This window comes from Drosophila mojavensis, unplaced genomic scaffold, assembly GCF_018153725.1.
Source record: "Drosophila mojavensis isolate 15081-1352.22 unplaced genomic scaffold, ASM1815372v1 contig_36, whole genome shotgun sequence".
Taxonomy (NCBI): domain Eukaryota; kingdom Metazoa; phylum Arthropoda; class Insecta; order Diptera; family Drosophilidae; genus Drosophila; species Drosophila mojavensis.
In genome coordinates, this window is record NW_025318858.1 from 14,837,110 (window position 1) to 14,854,542 (window position 17,433).

Consider the following 17,433-nt stretch of genomic DNA (forward strand, 5'->3'; position numbering starts at 1 on the left):
TATGGGATAGTATAGTCATTTCCAAGTAATTTTTTTGATTTAGTATAACATTTCAATTTTGATGCACAACTTAATTTTATCTATTTTCACTTTCCAAAAATTTGTTTTGCTTTCAAAATGTGTACAATAAGCTAGATATGCAGCTATTTGCTTTATTTAAAAGGAATAGTATTTTTTTTGTGGGTATTTTTTGGTGCGTTTTGTATTTACTTCATACGATTTCACTCTTCCTCTTCACGTGCGCTAGTTAGCTGTGCATGTGTGGCAGAAATATTAAAATACTCAGAATCAATTAGTTATAAACCTCTCAATTACGTCGCGCTTAATCAAAAATGTCGGAAAAGAAACGAGCTCGTCGCCGTAAAGATGTAAGTTAATATTTGGAAGCCCATCGAAAAACGACGTAAATGACGCAAGGGAAAAAAAACAACATTTACGTCTTGCGCGATGATTCTGTATATATGAGTATGTGATTGTGCATATATTTATATGCGCGTGTGTATATATGTATATATTTGCCGCAGTCCAATTGGCATGTTCACTGCGTTTGTTTTCATTTTCATGTACACAAAAATGAAATATTGGCGAATCCTCGGTAACAAAACGTTGATATCAATATGTCCATGTGTAAAAGTGTATATATATGAGACCGCGTATCAGTGTACCTGAGCGGGGGGCAAGTTCAACTCTACAAACTGGAGCTGCCATGCGGCTTGGCTGTATTTGGCTTTGTATGTGTCTATTTACGTGTAATGATGACTGTATATATATGCGTGGGTGCTCTGCAATGTTCGGATGCCCCCTGCTTGCATTCCGGCTATTAATAATATACATGTATACGCTTAAGAAAGCCTACTTTTACACACCTTTTGTATTCAGTTAATTTTCAATTTACTCAGTTTTGTTTGTTCAACACTAACCCTTGCCCCCCCACCGGCCGCAATCGCAAACAGCTGTCAGCGGTTGTAATTTTAATACAGGTGTCTGGCAACGCTTGTGTTGTAAACTCAACTTCGTAGATCAGTTGTATGGATGTATTTTGCGGTCGAGCTGCGCGTCTGTGTATGTGTGTGCCGAAGCTGGGTATGCGTTCGTTGTTTACGGCGCTCATCAGGTCTTGCTCTCTTGAAGTCTCTCTTGCTCTCTTTGGCTTTGACACGTTCTCAGGTGCACCCACTTATCAGCGGATTAGTTTGTATTGTGTTGTGCCTGATTTTGTGTTGTTGTTGCTCTTTCTTGGGGAAAGTTTCTACCACGTACATATGTGTGTGTGTATATGTAAATATATATATGTGTGTACAACTGATCGTGAGCTGTTTTTGATCGTAAGCACTTGTTTGACCAGCTAGCAGCTGCTGACTGACTACTGCTCAGATTTAATACTTTCTAGACTCGCTAAGCGATTGCAACACGTCACGGCTCGGAAAACAAAAAGTACAACGATCTACTGCATTGCTTATATATGTATACAATTATTTTCTATATAAATCAAATATAAATACATAATGAGCGACGAAGAGCGCCTTTGTCAAGAGGGCGACGAGGAGGAAGAGGACGAACAAGAAATCTTTGATGATGGAATGGTACCTATTATAGGATTGATTGTACACATAAGTATATGTTAATGAATATACCGTGTGACGAAATACAACTTTGATGTCGTGGCCTAAATGCGTTGTTTGAAAGTGAAGTTTACATTATATTAAAAAAAAAAAAAAAAAAAAACTATAAATAATATAATTGTGCTTGCCATATAAATATTTAAATATTGCCCAGATGTTGTATGAGAATGGAATGAATTAATAGAAAAATTAAGTTTTGAAATGTTTTTGTTTATAGGTTTTTTTAACAGCTCAAAAAAGCAAAATATGGTGTATTTTACTTTGAAATATAACAATTTCGAATAATAATTGTCAATGATGTATTCATATTTTTAGGAATACACCGAACCTGGACAGCAAAAGGTCGACAAGCCGTCGAAGGATGAGAAGAATGTCGCCAAATGGCTGAAAAAGAATGTGAAGACAAAGAAGACCAAATTTTTGAGTCATGTTGTCGAGTACTTTACGTCGAGTAAAGCCATCGACGCTCTAATGAAGTCCAAATTCGCCGAGGGTGATAATCTATTGTTTACCACACGTGAACAGGCCGTCGAGTTTTTGGACGTAATGCTGGAGCATAAGTTTTTCCATCGCGCCAAAAAAGTTCCCGTGACACTGGAGGAGCTGCGCGGCAAGTCGGAGAAAAAATCAGAGGTGAGCAAAACGCATGAAAAGGACAAATCAGAATCGACAAGCGGCAAGACCAATGCCAAGTCCTCAGCGTCATCGGATAAAAAGGACACCGATCTCGACGTCGATGGAGATGGCGCACAGGCCGCGACTGCCGGTGATAAGAAGGAGAAAAAGAAGCGCAAAATCCGCCTCGACATGCATCCAGAGCAGATCTTTGTGGACGGCTCTGAGGCCTATGTGTGGATCTATGATCCCATTCCGCTGCACTATTGGATCTTTGGCTTCATATTGCTGCTTGGCGCCGTGGGCATTTGCCTGTTTCCTCTGTGGCCGCCGATGCTGCGCAAGGGTGTTTACTACTTATCAATAGCCGCAGCCGGCTTCTTGGTGTTCATATTGGCTTTAACTGTTGTGCGTCTGATCGTGTTTACCATTGTGTGGGCTCTGACCGGCGGCAAACTGCATTTCTGGATCTTCCCGAATCTCACCGAAGATGTTGGCTTCTTTGCCTCCTTTTGGCCCTTGTATGAGGTAAGTATGTTAGCGAGCTCTGCACGAACATAAATTAATCGCAATAATCTCATTTCACAGAGCAATTACGTTAACGACGAGTCCGCTGCTACATCCGCCTCGAAGTCTGACAAGAAATCCAAATCTAAATCAAAGAAAAAGGACAAAGACAGCGACGGCGAGGAAGATACGGCTGTTGATGCCGACGCCGATGGCGATGCTGAAGCTGACGCCGATGGCGACGCTGAAGCTGATGCGGATGCAGATGTAGATGCGGCACCATTGGAGCCCGAGAAAATTGAGCTGATTAAGGAGCATGATGCCGATATGGAGGTGCGCAAGCGACGCAAAGTTGGTGCTGATGAATACGAGGACGACGACGAAGATATAGCTGAGGGCGTTGATAAGGAACCAAAGGCGCAAGCCAAGGATACCAAAGTTGGGTAAGCAGGCCGCTTATTTTGATCTATTTAACGAACGAATCTCGTTTGCTATGGCATTTGCTCGAATTTTAACATATAATTTATTGGGCTTGATTTTGTTAACTCGCAATTCAAGTAACTTCTTATAATAACTCTAGCTGTTAATTGTGTGAATTTATGTTCCTTAATAAATTATAAACTTTTTGAATTCAATTTACATTAAGTTTTGTTGCTCATTGTTTTTCTTTTGCGAATTATGTCCTTGTTTTGCATTCCATTTGATTATATATTGATTTCCTTTTATTAAGCATGTCACTCATTCATAACTCTCACCAAAAGCTAAAAAATTAAAAGGATAATATTTCGTGAAATATCGAAAACATAGTTAAGCTAGATTTTGAACATTTATGGTAACTGGAAAATATTACTAAGACGCTAGATTGTAAAATACAATTGTATAATAATTCGGGTAATAGGCAAACATAAAGGTATGATTAAATGTACCTCAGCTTATTTTAAATATTTTTTTTATATAATAAATATTGATTAACTGGACACTTAGGTGTATTTATTCCCATTGCAAACAGGCTTAAGCTAAGTTAAAAGAAATTGAAGAGTTATTCAGAATTTCCCAAAGTATGCTCAAAAATTTGAAAACAAAGTATGAGTCAAGAAATGTGTAAATATATTAGAAATAGTTGACATCTAAATATGTATAGATATTTCGAGATCATTATATTTAAGACCCCATTGTGTACTCGAAAAGCTAATTGCATTTTTGCCAATCTGTAAATATGCATATGTATTACCACATATATAGGGCATTTTGTAATTGGGTTAAGCGTTTCTAATGGATATAAAATCCAAATCCAAGCAATCCCTGTACCATATCAATTCCATTTGCCATTGAAACTCATTCAAGCAGCTCTATTGCAGTCTGTTCTGATTCTGATTGAATTTGAGCTTCTACCTAAAGTGTGGATATTAAGTTTCAAGATTAACCCATTAACTGAGTAAGTTTTATGAATTTTAATTTATCACACTCATACACTTGCACACACATACACATACAAACACACTTTTTTTTTTTGCTTTTGTATTAAATTTCAATTGTTTACTATATATATATATATATGATTTGTTTCGAAATGATTTCACTGATAGCCGTCAGTCTATTTATTGATAGTCTCACTAATGAAACCTTCCTCTCTTGCAGCACGCCACGCAGCTCGGAATCGGATTCGGAGAGCTCAAGCAAAGATTACGAAATAATTAGTTCAAGTGAAGTGCAAAACGTTGCGAGCAACTGAGTGGAAATAAATAATGGCAACAGGGGCAGCAGCAGCAGCAGCAGCGGAAGCTGGAGTAGAAGCAGCAGTAGCAAAACGAAACTCGGACAGATTCTATGCTTTACTGTATTTAAATCAACCACATCCAATTCTAGCTAATTGATAAGGCAAATCTAACAACAATTCACGTTGATTCCAAGCAGATTGAAACATATGTCGGGCTTTTCCCGGCCATTAAGCAAGCAGTCCATAAATAGAAATTCAAATTGTTTTCTCTGTAGTAAAAAAAAATATATATATATATATATGTATTTATATATATATATGTATACATATAATTTAGTTTTTTGATATTGTGCCTAATGAATTCCTACCATAGACAGACATATGGCCCAAAGCATTTCGGTTTTGCTATTCTTTTAAGCCTATTTACGGCACGAGCTCGCAAATTGTTTTCTCAAACAGCAATAATTACAATTGATTATACACATACAAATTGCGTGAAGCTCAATGTTTTGTTTATTTTTAATTGTTTGTTTTTTAATTGAGTGCAAGCAACAATTGCAATTGATAATAATGTTTACGCGATGTGCATGATTATGATTATACAAAAATACATAAATATATACAAATATACTTATACATGAATATATATATACACGCATACAATATATATATATTTGAAAAGTACGATCATTTACTTTAAATGTAATTAAAGCATTGAAATTAGTAGTGTAAACATTTAATTAATTAATTATTAAAATAAAGCTAGGAAATTCTGATGTGAGAAATCTTGAAAAAAAAAAAACAAAACAAAAACACAAAATACTCGTTTCAATTACATAATAAAAAACGCATTTAATTATTAGAAAATTTATACAAAATATATGCCTAAGTATATAAACATATCTAATTTAAAGTTCGTCCTTAAAATGACGCTCGATGTGGTATTGGTCCAGCCAATGATTCAGCCAGTACCAGACGAGGCTAGGCCTGATCACTCCACATATAATGGTAAGGCCTGCTAGCTACGGTAGCAATTTGAATTATTTATTATGCATAAGATATATAGATATTATATTGCCCATATATTCACCACAATCAGACCATATGCCAAGCAGTACATGATCCAAAATATGACGCTAGCACAGATGGTCAGGCAGTTGGCTACCGCATTTCGATGATGTTTTGCTTCTAGAGAATTATTGAGGGGTGTCTTTGGGGTTCGTGGCTCGCTTATTTTCTGGAATATAAATGTGTAGGTATTTTCTTAACTGCGTAAAACAGATCAAGCGGAAGTACTTTTCCGCTTATTTGTAAGATCTTGATACTACATCAATAACTATATCTATATCTATATCTATATCTATATCTATATCTATATCTATATCTATATCTATATCTATATCTATATCTATGTCTATGTCTATATCTATATCTGAATTTCTCCTCTATTGTGTTTCGATTTCCGTATTATCATTCCGAGTCAAGAGCTGTATGGGTTTGGTCATCATTTCCGCGATCTTCTGATGCACCGCTTCATCTACTATCCACATATCTCGGTGTTTTTTCTTTTGCTGTTTCCGCTCCTCGGATGTGAATTCCTTACTGGATCTCAAATGAACTTCATCCACTGATTCGTCGATTTGCAGCTGCACAGCTTCGAATTTGATGCTGCGTCTATGGCTCCTGTGCCTGAACGGATGGGCTGGCCACACGGGTTGGTAAAATTTTTTCTTACGCTCGAGGACTCTACTTCTTGCCGAGGAGTCGTCAGTAGGCGTAGTGCTTGCCGTATGGGCGACAGGTGTAAAGAGCGCCTCCAAGTTAATTATATTAGTGTTATTCTCGTCCAGCTTTTGTCGTGGTCGTATATCTGGAGTACGGAACTCGTAGATGCCCGAGGCAGGCGGACACCTGCCAATAGCCGGACTTAGGATATACTGTTTCAATCGTCCAGTGCGCGGCGTGATGCTGGCCAACATCTTGGGCCTGATGATCTCACTGCAGGAATATTGAAGCGTTGACATGGTCTTTACAACATGAAAAGTTTTTGGCTGACTCTGGCGTGACTTTTCCTTAAGGACGTCCAATAGTTCACGAAGCATTTGGTATCGAAGCTCAGGTGCGGGCTGTTGGCTTGTCGGCGTTTCCAGGCCAAAGCACGATTCATAAAGCGTGGAACCAGTAACTGTTGAGTTTGAGGGCGTTGGAAACGGAACTGGTTCACCTTTTGAGCTGGATCCATGAGCTGATTCATCAGCAATTTCAATGCTGATGTCTTCTTCAGGCTGTTTGTCCTTAATAAAACTTGGCTGAGTCGATTTTGGTTCCATTTGAGTTTTTGAACTAGTTCGCGAGCCGTAGGACTCTATTGCTGAGTGTAGCCGACAGCTAGGCTTATGCATGCCTTGGCAACTCTTTGCTTTGCCTTGCCTCTTCTCATTCATCAACTTTTTGTTACTCTTGCGATTTAAGCCACATTTCTGGCAGCCCTGATTTCTGGGAGGCAGCTCTTTGGACGTCTCGTTGGTATTGATGGCTCCGTAGTGCACTTTTCCGGCAGTTTTCAGTGGCTGCGTTTCGTCCAGCCTTGAGCTCTCCCTCCGTTTTTTATTTTTTGCAAAGAGACCACCAAGCAGAGACCACATCGAGTTGCGATTGTTGGATGGGCTCTGCCCCGCCTTCGGTGGCGCTGAACCCCCCCGCTCGAGCCGAGCGCTGTTCTGATCAGTTGAGTAAACTTTGCTCGGATACTTTTCATCAGCTGCTGATTTATTCGTGGAATTTACAGGCAATTCGTTTGACATATCATTTGGTGGTTGGAGTAGCTCGGTCGCCATGGACTTTTCTAAGAGCTTGAACTCTTGGTCAGCGTCATTCTTCAGGATTTCGGAGCGCGTCTCGTCGCTGTCGTTGGGCTCGCTGATCTGCAGGCTTTCCATGAACTGCAGCAGACCCTTCACGGACTCTGTGTGAGTGCTCCCGATGTGTTCCGCTTCCTGCTTGTCAATTAGGCTCTTCTGCAGGTGCAGGGCATCGTCCGTCAGGGGGTTGGCCGACCCGGGGTCTGCGGCTGGGCGTTGCTCCATTAGCCACAGGAGCTTCTCAATTATCGACATTGGCACCGTCTCTGGCTCGACGACGGCCGGCGGCTTCTCCTCAACGTAGGGCGGCTCCTCGCCGCCGCGACTGCGCACCGACTGCTGAAGCACGGGCAGTGTGGAGCTGACGCTCTTGTGGCTACTGCTGCTCGTGCTGCTGCTGGAGGCGCTGCTGTCGGACAGACCCGAGCGGGCCACCGCCTTCATCATCTCGTGCAGTCGCAGAGGGGCGCCCACACTATAATTGTGACGCGGGCGCTCTGCTGGCGGCGCCGAGGGCATATCGAAGGGCGACGACGACGAACAGTCGCTGCTCGGCTCCGACTCGAAGCTGGAGAGCCGTGTAGGCGGCAGATCGGCGCGCTGCTTGATATGCAGCGCCCTGGGCTGACGCAGCATGAGGCGGGCGCTCTCCACGACCAGGGCATCCTCCGACGGACCATCGTACACTTCAAACGGCGAGAACTGGGTGGCCAAACTGCTCCCGATGGTCTCCTCCTGCTTGGGCGGCAGGCCGCCGCCCTTGGCGCGCACCTTCTGCTTGGCCAAGATCTCGGACAGAACCTGGGACAGTGGCGGCAGCGGACGGCTGCGGTGGGTGCGCAGCGGACGTCCGAAGAGTCGACGGCGCTTCGATATGGCGCCGCCGGATGTGTCCGTAATCGGCTTGTCCAGCGGTATGAAATCACTGACAAACAGATTGTCATAGAAGCTGGGCTGTCGCTTGCGCAGATGCACGGGTCGATTGAATACCTCGTGCGCAAACGCCACCAGATTGGGCATATCCTCGGTGGGCTGCTCCCACAGCGACTCGCAGGCCTTGGCTGCGCTGACTGGAGGGGACGGTGGTGGGGATGGCGGCGGCGGCGGCGGCGGTGCCGTCAGCTCGGGCTTAATCTCGGCATGCTTCGGCTCGGCTGCATCACCCTCATCCTGCTTGCGCTGCTTGGGCTGCAAGCGCTGCGGCTTGCGGTAATGGCCAAAGCGTCCCATGTATAGTTTGTGGTTCTTGTTGGAGTTCTTGTTCTTGGATTTGGATTTCATCGGCTGCTGCTGCTGCTGCTGCTGCTCTTTTTCCTGCTGCTGTTCCTGCTGTGGCTTTGCTGCTGCTGCTGTTCCTGCTGCTTCACCCACTGAGGGCTTGCGCTCTCCGCCACATTTCAAGCAATTGGCCTTGCGCCTGGACTTGGGCTTCTTGGCGCTCATCGCCACCTTCACACGCACCGAGCTGTGGCGCGCCTCCTCGTTGCGGCGACGCTCGGCCAGCATTCGCTGGCGCACCGCTGCCTTCTCTTCCTCATCGCTGGAGGAGCTGAGGCAGGCGCGCGGACGACGACGCCGGCCGCACACTTCGCACCATAGCTCCGGCGGCGGAGATATGTGGAGGATGGAGCGAGGCAGCTTCTCGCAGAGGCACCAGGTCGGCGATGTTCCATAGCTAGACATTTTCTTCAGATATAGCGTGTAGAGCTCGTACAAACGAAACATTAACAATAATTCAAATTCAAAATGTCGAGCGTCAAATGCGACGAAATTTCCATTAATATTTTCCCTTGTTTATTTGTATTTGTATTTATTTTTTGTTTGCTGTGCGCTGTGAAGAAGCCAGGGCTCGACTAACTGTAGGCCGAACTCAGCTGCTCCTGCTTAACGGCCAGCTCTTGGCAGGTATCTCAACGGCTACTCTGCTCTCGATTGGGGCATAACTTTGTTTCCTACAATTTATGCAGTGCTGTGAACTGCAGTGCAGTGTTGTGAACTGCAGCAAAAAGTGCGGCCAATTAGCCAACTGAACTTGTAGATCTTCTGAACAGAATAGCAGGAACTTTTCACAATATATAATGAAACAGCTGACTAAACGAACTCTAATGGAATAATTTGTTTTAAAAGGCTTCTTGCAGTTGATGTAATTATAATAATTATATTTATATTAGAATTGTAGTGACAATAGAAATATTTACAATATATTCATTTACCATTTTGTATATATATTTTGTATATATATTATATAATTTAATGTATCATCAATTTAGCTTTCCCATAATTTGAAGCACTAACTAGTAAGTCAAACCACATTCTTTGTGACACTGATTTCGTAAAAAAAAACACACACAAGTGACCACAGTGAGTCAACTCATATTTCTATATTTAATTTGTATCGCATGTCCACCTAAGTGATTTTTCATGTACCAAAAGAAATTTTTGAAATGAGTGAAGTTTAGATTTCATGAAAAAGTTGGTTCCAATCATATACTCTGTAAATCAGCTATATAGTGGATTATCGTTTGATCATTTTTAATTAATAATATATATATAATAATAATCTATAATAATAATTGATAATACCATATATAATATGTTCTGCAAATTTATATGATACCAAATCGAATGTTAATATTAAATATTAATAATTATTATCCAAAATACTTAATATATGTTTATTGAAAAGCAATTTGGTAACTACTGTAAATGATGAGCCTATACCAAATATTTTATATGACTATATATTTTTCTTAAAGCAAAATAAAACAAAATAAATAATAATACAGAAAAATATTTATATTTTTTTTATGTATATATACATATATAATATATAACAAATCTATATAATATTAAAAATTATTACTATTAATTAATTAATTAATAATAATGAATATTTGTATTACATAAATTTGTACAAGCATAAAAAAATAATAAATGAGAAGTGTTGAAAATTATAATTAATTAAATTTGATTTGATGTGCAACATATTATTATTATTATTAAATAAATTATTATTAAATCAAATCATAATTTTTAACCAGAAATTGGATGGAATTTGGGCGAATGAATAATATTTAAATATTCGAGTTATGTTAGCTGAAAGTAAAACTCTAAAACTTTTTAAAGCTTTGTTTGCGTAGGAGATATGTTCAATTGAATGTGACATCGACTTTACTCAAGTCCTTTACCCCTACCGAAATTAATCAACAGCTTCAAGCTTATACTGAGTCTTTGTTGTCCATCATTATTATTTAAAGGCAGATTTGACGATAATTTAAGTGTCATCATAATACCAGCTTCGATTTGTTGCCATTTTATAGGCTTTGCATTCATTCAGCTAACCTCGGTGGAAATCTGTAATGCGGTTTGTCTGTGCGCGCCAGAGTCAAAGAACGCATTAAAAGCGCATTGGCCGCAGACCGGCGAACGCAATGTTGTTCAGCATTTCCGGCTCATTGGACAGCAAAAGGCGGAAGGCGAAAGGCAAAAGGCGCTGCATACTTTGGGGCGCACTGCAAGTACATTGTACAGACTATACAAAAATCAAGCTTGACCATAAATTATTAAACTACTATTCGTTATGGTAGCACGAAGCACGTTTTGAATTACAGGCCAGTTGGTTCAGATTTATGCGAACTATTGGCCATAAAAATATGTGATGCGTATGTATATGTGTATCATACATATAAATAAATATATGTGTATGTATATATGTTTATATATGTGGTATATTGTTGATTCATATTTGTGCCTAATTGTGCGCTGTATTCAATTGTCGTAGCATATGAAAGATATGTATATGTACATATGTATATATGTATATATGTATGTTCTGTATAGGATCCACAATTGTTGCTGGCCATAGAAATTGTTTGGCTGCACTCGTTTGGCATTTTAATGCATTTTATTGCATTTCTTTGAGCATTTCTTTCTTTTCAGCATTTTTACTTTGCCATGGAATTTCCGTATGTTTCTTTTACTGTTTATATATATATATATATATATATATATATTTTTTTTTTTCATATTCATTTATATGGTTTTGAAAAGAGTAAAAACGAGTATATTGAGTCTCTTTGCATATAGCTTATTTGATTATATTAAATCAATCAATTGTTTGTTGCTATTCAAGCTGAAGACTTTAAACTTGGAATATGTGTCGGTATATACCACAATGATCAATAACAATATATATTAAAATATAAAATATATAGAGTAATTTACATTCATTGGATGACATACTGTTCAACGTTGAGCTATAACCTTTTTACATAGTTGATTGATATCGCCTAAAGGTCAAATAAAATATCTACCATATCTACTATACTACTATACTATACTATACTATACTACTATACTATCTACTATACTTATATCTACTATACTTCAAATATTTACTATAAGACCTATTTACTAATTTAGGATGTATTTCAACTAAACACTCTAAGTTTGCTGCATTTATACATACTTCTATCTCAGGTCTATTCATGGCTCTGCCTAGCTGTAAAGTCTATTACTGCAGTCGGTTATGCCCGGCCATAAAGCTCTTATTTGTTTTGCTGCTGTTGATTTTTGCTTTACTCGGTTGGCGTGGCATTTAGTTGGCGTTTATTGCATTTGGCCAGCATTTAAAACGCGAATGGGCTACCGTAATTCAATGTGTGCCAACTATTTCGAGGGCGCGTGCCGCACACTCACAATGGGCGTGGTCAGTCGCCTGGTCATGAATTTTTACTGGGCATTCAAGTCCGCAAAGTGCTTGGTAAAGAGAGATGGGCATTGTTTAAAGCAAAAAGTGTAATTAACTTTTCATTTTTGTTTTATTATTTATGTTGATTTTAATAAGTGGATTTATTCATATTACATTTGCCTAAATTATAGTTAAATTATATAAGAAATAATTCTTTTTGTTATAAGTATATTTCCTAAATAATTAAAGTAAAGTTTCTCGTTGAAATGAAGCCCAGAATTAAAGGTCAACATAGCTTGTCCAAGTTGCTTTGCGTAAAAATCAAAAATTATTATTATTGTAAACTTATATAATTATTCATCTCCAGCGATAATAATATCAACAACACACTAGCACCCAAATCCCTTAACTACTTAACTACCTGTCACACAACACCAATAGGCGAAGACTTAAAAGACTGCATTTAAAATCTGTCCATTAAAAAAAGCCAGTCAAAAAAAAAAAAACAAAATAAATAAAAAAAAAAATTAATAAATAAAATATATAATGTAAATAATTAGATAAAATATGAGTCATATGAGTCATGAGTCAGAGTCATAGACAATGAGCTGCATTAATAATTGTTTAAATAAAAAAAATTAGATTTTATTAGAGTTTTGCGCTTGCTTATATTTAAATAAGTAAATAATGAATTAAAAAAGGTAATTAAATTAAATAAATATGAAATAAATAATTAAAAAATATATCAAATTTAAAAATTAAAAAAGAGACTATTAAATTTAATTAAAAATAAAAGGAGTACACAAACAAGTATAAATTAAAATTAAAATTAAATGTGAATTGAATTTATTTAGTCAGTTAACTGGTAACTCAACTCGATGAATTATATGTATATGTATACATATATGTATATGTATATTCATGTAACTAATATTTGAGTTACTTCCCAAAGGCTTTAGCCTAGTCTATTTCTTTATATTTGTTCTCCCTGCTTGAGGCACCATGAAATTTAAAAGTCAGCTTCTGTTGACTGCTGCTGCTACGTGACTGCTGCGTGTCTGAGTGTCCGTGTCCGTGTTGCTGTCTGTGGCCGTGGCTGTGGTTGTGTCTGTGTCTGTGTCGATGTCTGTGGCAGCTGGCACATGCATCAGAGGGCACACATACATGTGTGCAACGCACCAACTGTTTACTTATTTAACACAATTTGTACATTTCATAACTCAAGACGATGCCAGCTCTGTTGCACACGTGGCAAGTGGATGTGGCAGCGCGTGTTTTGCTGCCACGCATGCGTAACTGCCACGCCTCTCGACTAGGTTTTTGGGGCGTCTTCTTATTTAATGGAATTTTAAATGCAACTATCCCGTTTTGGGCGCTGTGCATTGTGCGGCTTCCTCTACGGCTGTCGTTGCAAGTTTGTTGCCATAAGTGGAAAGTGTTGTCAGGCTTCCTGAAAAGGTGCTGCAGCTAGCGAGAGGAGCAGCAGCAGCAACGGTGGCAGCGGCAGCGCCACTGACCCAAGTGTCTAAGCGTTGTGACAACCTTGAAAAGCACTCAACAAATAATGCCACCCGAATTTCATACATACACATACAGAGGCAAACACACACACACACTGAGGCACACATATGTATGTAGAGACACCCGCACGCCCACACAGACATATTGGACAAACAATGAAGTATTTACCCAAGTCTTTCGTCCATAATTATGAAACACTCTCGTGCTGATGCTGTTGGCAAAAGCTCACGTATTCGCTGCTTCGACACTTCACAGTTCAAAATGCTTTATCCGAGTTTTTCCCTTTAGGCAAAAAGTCAGTTTTAACTCTCAGGGTGACTCTGAGAAGCAGTCTGAAGAAATTTAGCAAGGACAAAAATAAGCAGAGGAATCCAAGTTGAGGCTGATGGCGTATTTGGATGTGCATCAAAACTATATTTATATAAGAACTTGTTAATTTAGAAAATAATGATAATTGATACTTAATAATTTTTTTGAATAAAACAAAAGCATTTTTAATATTTTAAAATATTTTCTAAATAAACATTTTTTGCTTTTAGTAATAACCATTATGAAAAAGTACATAAATAAAAAATATATGTATGTTAATTATTATAACGTTTTGATTATAAATAAAAATATTAGTAATATTATAAAGAAAAGTATTCTTATATTTTAATCATTATAACAATTTATTATAATTATTTAACTAATAATTAATAATATTATATAATTATAATTAATGCATCATTCTTATCAGTCCAATTTAAGAGCGCCAGTAGACCCAATGGATATATAGTTGTGAGAGATTCATATTATGTAAAGAGATTGCGGTCAGTCATGCTCAATGCTTTAAAAACTTGCTTCGTTCTCACAGTACATCGGCTTGAGCCGGCGTTCAGTCGGGCTTCAGTAGGGCTTCAGTTGTGCCAATGGACTACATATATACATACATAAATACATACATATGTCGTTATGAACAGCACGACAGCCAGAATCGTCTATGAATAATATGCTCAAATAAACTATAGTTGAAGCTGAACTCAAACTTAAATTTATAACATATACAAAATATAAAAATGTATTATATATGAAAATACGTATATAAATGTATACAAAATAAGTAAGTAGGTAAAAATATTTAAAGCATTATTTTTAAGAATATATACAAAATATAAAAATAAATAAATATTTAAAAATATTTTTTTTACATAAAAATAGAAATATACGTATATATGCATATCAAAAATGTATTTAATTTAAAATGTATTTAAATTAAGGGACAAAATTAATAAAATTATACAAAGCAAACAATTTTTTTTTTATAGCAAATAATTATAATTTTGGTAATTATTAAAAATATTTTTATAAAATTATTCTCTTTTAAATTATAAATGTACTCAGGGACCCAAGAATTAAAATGTGTAATAAATAATATTAGTAGTAAAATAATTGTCTAAAATCTTTAGAAACTTTTTCAAAGAATTTTACTAACATTTATGCTCAAGCCTTTCATAACAGCTAAATTGTTCTGTGGCTCTTGGCTTATTATTTATTTGTTTGTTGGTGTTGAGCGAATATTATAGATAAAAACGTGCTTGCCCACAAAGTGCTTTAAAAAAATATATATATATTTTGTATATATGTATGTATATGTATATGTATATGTATAAGTATATATGCATAGTGTACTCTGAATGCAGTTTTTAGCTGCTGAGGCTTTGCTGGTTAGCCAGCAACTTCCGCTTTCATAAAAGCACTCCTAAAGGTAATTGTTTAAAAATATATTTCATTTTATTATGGCGCACTGCTGCATAGTTGCAAATGCCCCCCGCACCAGTTCAGTTCCGCCGCATGCACAGACCTGTCTAGTCATGTTTGTGTGTGAGTGTGTGTGTGTGTTATGCCCATGTCAATTTCAGCAACTCTAACAAACTAACCAGCAAAATTTGCTGCTGTTGCGGTTTATTTTGTGTTGCAAAAATATGTAGCTGCCCCTTTGCCCTCCCGCAGCTGATGCGCACCGCCCACCGATGGCCCCTCTGTCCCCTCCATTTGAATGTTCAGTGGCGCATTGTTGAGCCTGACTTTTTGCTGGACGCGCGTGGAAGGCCAGTTTGTTGTGCTGTGCTATGCACTGTTTTCTCTTGTTAGTTGGCCTGGCTTGTTATTTTGGCCAAAAGCTGTTAAATTGCACAAAACAAAGCAAAATAACTGCGGATAGTGTATGTGCCATAAGCAAGTGTATGTGTGTGTGTGTCTGGGTGTGTGCTCAGCTACCTTTAACACACACACACACCCACACACACAATGTGCATTTAGCTTGGGCTGACAAGTAACCAAGTGCGAAACATTCAACAGCAACTATTTCGCCTACTAAACTCAACCCTAAATTGGGCTATAAATATTACAGTGGTTGCCTAAAGTTGATGTATGTGCATATGTATGCATTCATATACGTATGCTTTATACATTTGTATATATATTTGTTGTTGCTTGACTGAGAAGGAATCTCACAATTCTACATTAAATTCTAAATAGTTCGGTAAAGCATTCTGTCTTAAGACATGGGCTATATATGTATATTTCTAATAGTTGTAAAACTTAAAATGTTATCCGAACATTTATTATTTATTTTAGTTTATTTATTATCCTGCTTCCGCTTAGTTTTAAATCTTATCAAAGATTTCAAGTTTATTTATTCATATATGTATTTATTTTTTGTTGTTACAATTTTTAAGCTTTATTTAAATATATGTATTTTTTTTTAACATTGATATTTGATATATTAATTTATTTAATATAACTGGTTAAAAAATAATTAAAATTATTATTATTATTGTTTTAAATTAATACTATTTTATTTTATTTATTTTTAAATTAATATATATATATATATATATATATATATATATATATATATTTTTAAATTTCAATCAACATTTGCTTCAACAATCCTATAAAACTTAAGCTACATTTTTAAAAGTATATTTTGATAATTTTATGTTAATAATAAAAACATAATTAAAAATTACTTCCAAACTATATTTTTTTTTTTTACACTATGCTTGAAATTAATTATGAGTTTCCTTAATTGAAAAAATTAACTTTTGAATACTTTGGTCATCTTTAGTTCAGGTTTTTTGTAAGTGGCTTTTCATGCCATTTTTTTCTTGCGTGCTCTTTACAGTTTTGGCCCTGCGAACTTTTGAAGAAAACTCAGTTTTTATTTAGCCAAGGATAATAATTAAAATATTTTTTTAAAACTTCGGCACAGCTGGCACACGCATACACACTATAAATAATTTAATCAAGAGCCATAAAGCGAATATAAAAGAAATATAGGAAAATAAGTTATTTCGCTTTTTCCAGCGCATTCAAAGGTTTCGCTAGAAAACAATTTATGATTTCCTTTTTTTTTTATTATAATTTATGTTTAAGACGTGTTAAGAACTTTTGAATTGAACCTCGCGTTTTTTTTTGCACTGTGTTGGCCAAGAAAAGTTTTGCGCCGTTTGAGTCGTTAGCATTTTATCTGACTGGCCGAGCTTAACTTTCGGCTACTCAAAGTATCGGGCCATGCTTATTTGTTATGAAAACTTCAAGTGGAGCGTAGCTGAGCCAAGGACGAGAACTATTGCTACGACTTAACCTCTATGAAAAGCTGCTCAAGTGCAACCCTTTGACTAGGAGGCAAAATGAAAACTGAAAAAAGTATACGTCTCGGCCTTAACTTTCATTCCTTGGCTGCAAGTAGTTGATTTCCTCTTTGTGTGTGTGAGTGCGTTGGTGTTAGTATGTACTTACTACTACTTATGTACAGGAAGTTGTTGGCTTCCTAAACGGATATACTGACTTCAAATAGTATTTTTTTTTTTTTTTTTTTGCTCTTGCTAAGCTGCATTCTTTTATGCCATTTTT

General features: G+C 37.2%; 2 protein-coding genes across 5 annotated transcripts; one reads left to right on the forward strand and one right to left on the reverse strand.

Annotated features, from left to right (window-relative positions):
• Positions 1–214: 214 nt before the first annotated feature.
• LOC6576829 (translocation protein SEC62) lies at positions 215–5,116 on the forward strand. 4 transcript variants are annotated; one of them, XR_006357252.1, is made up of 5 exons: positions 1,384–1,583; positions 1,938–2,765; positions 2,826–3,187; positions 4,103–4,179; positions 4,383–4,557. XR_006357252.1 is itself a non-coding variant. In XM_002002778.4 (4 exons), exons 1-4 carry the CDS (start codon positions 333–335, stop codon positions 4,474–4,476), a joined length of 1,320 nt encoding a protein of 439 aa, XP_002002814.2. In that variant the 5' UTR covers positions 215–332; the 3' UTR covers positions 4,477–5,116. The 4 variants fall into 4 exon arrangements, 3 of the variants coding, with proteins under 3 accessions (XP_002002814.2, XP_032585242.1, XP_015020874.1); XM_002002778.4 differs by lacking the exons at positions 1,384–1,583; positions 4,103–4,179 and adding an exon at positions 215–368 and having other exon boundaries at positions 4,383–5,116; XM_015165388.3 differs by lacking the exon at positions 4,103–4,179 and having other exon boundaries at positions 1,385–1,583; positions 4,383–5,116.
• A 177-nt stretch (positions 5,117–5,293) lies between these two features.
• On the reverse strand, positions 5,294–9,293 carry LOC6576830. The gene is made up of 2 exons (XM_002002779.4): positions 5,552–9,293; positions 5,294–5,483 (listed from the first exon to the last, which is right to left on the reverse strand). Exon 1 carries the CDS (start codon positions 9,045–9,047, stop codon positions 5,907–5,909), a length of 3,141 nt encoding a protein of 1,046 aa, XP_002002815.1. The 5' UTR covers positions 9,048–9,293; the 3' UTR covers positions 5,294–5,483; positions 5,552–5,906.
• Between the last annotated feature and the right edge of the window lie 8,140 nt (positions 9,294–17,433).

What these genes read in the sequence shown, in the direction of transcription:
- LOC6576829 (XM_015165388.3), top strand. Translation starts at nt 1,506, where the DNA reads ATGAGCGACGAAGAGCGCCTTTGTCAAGAGGGCGACGAGGAGGAAGAG. An exon ending in CCTTTTGGCCCTTGTATGAG is followed by an intron (nt 2,766 to 2,825) that starts GTAAGTATGTTA and finishes CTCATTTCACAG; the next exon opens with AGCAATTACGTTAACGACGA. An exon ending in GCCAAGGATACCAAAGTTGG is followed by an intron (nt 3,188 to 4,382) that starts GTAAGCAGGCCG and finishes CCTCTCTTGCAG; the next exon opens with CACGCCACGCAGCTCGGAAT.
- LOC6576830 (XM_002002779.4), bottom strand. Translation starts at nt 9,047, where the DNA reads ATGTTTCGTTTGTACGAGCTCTACACGCTATATCTGAAGAAAATGTCT.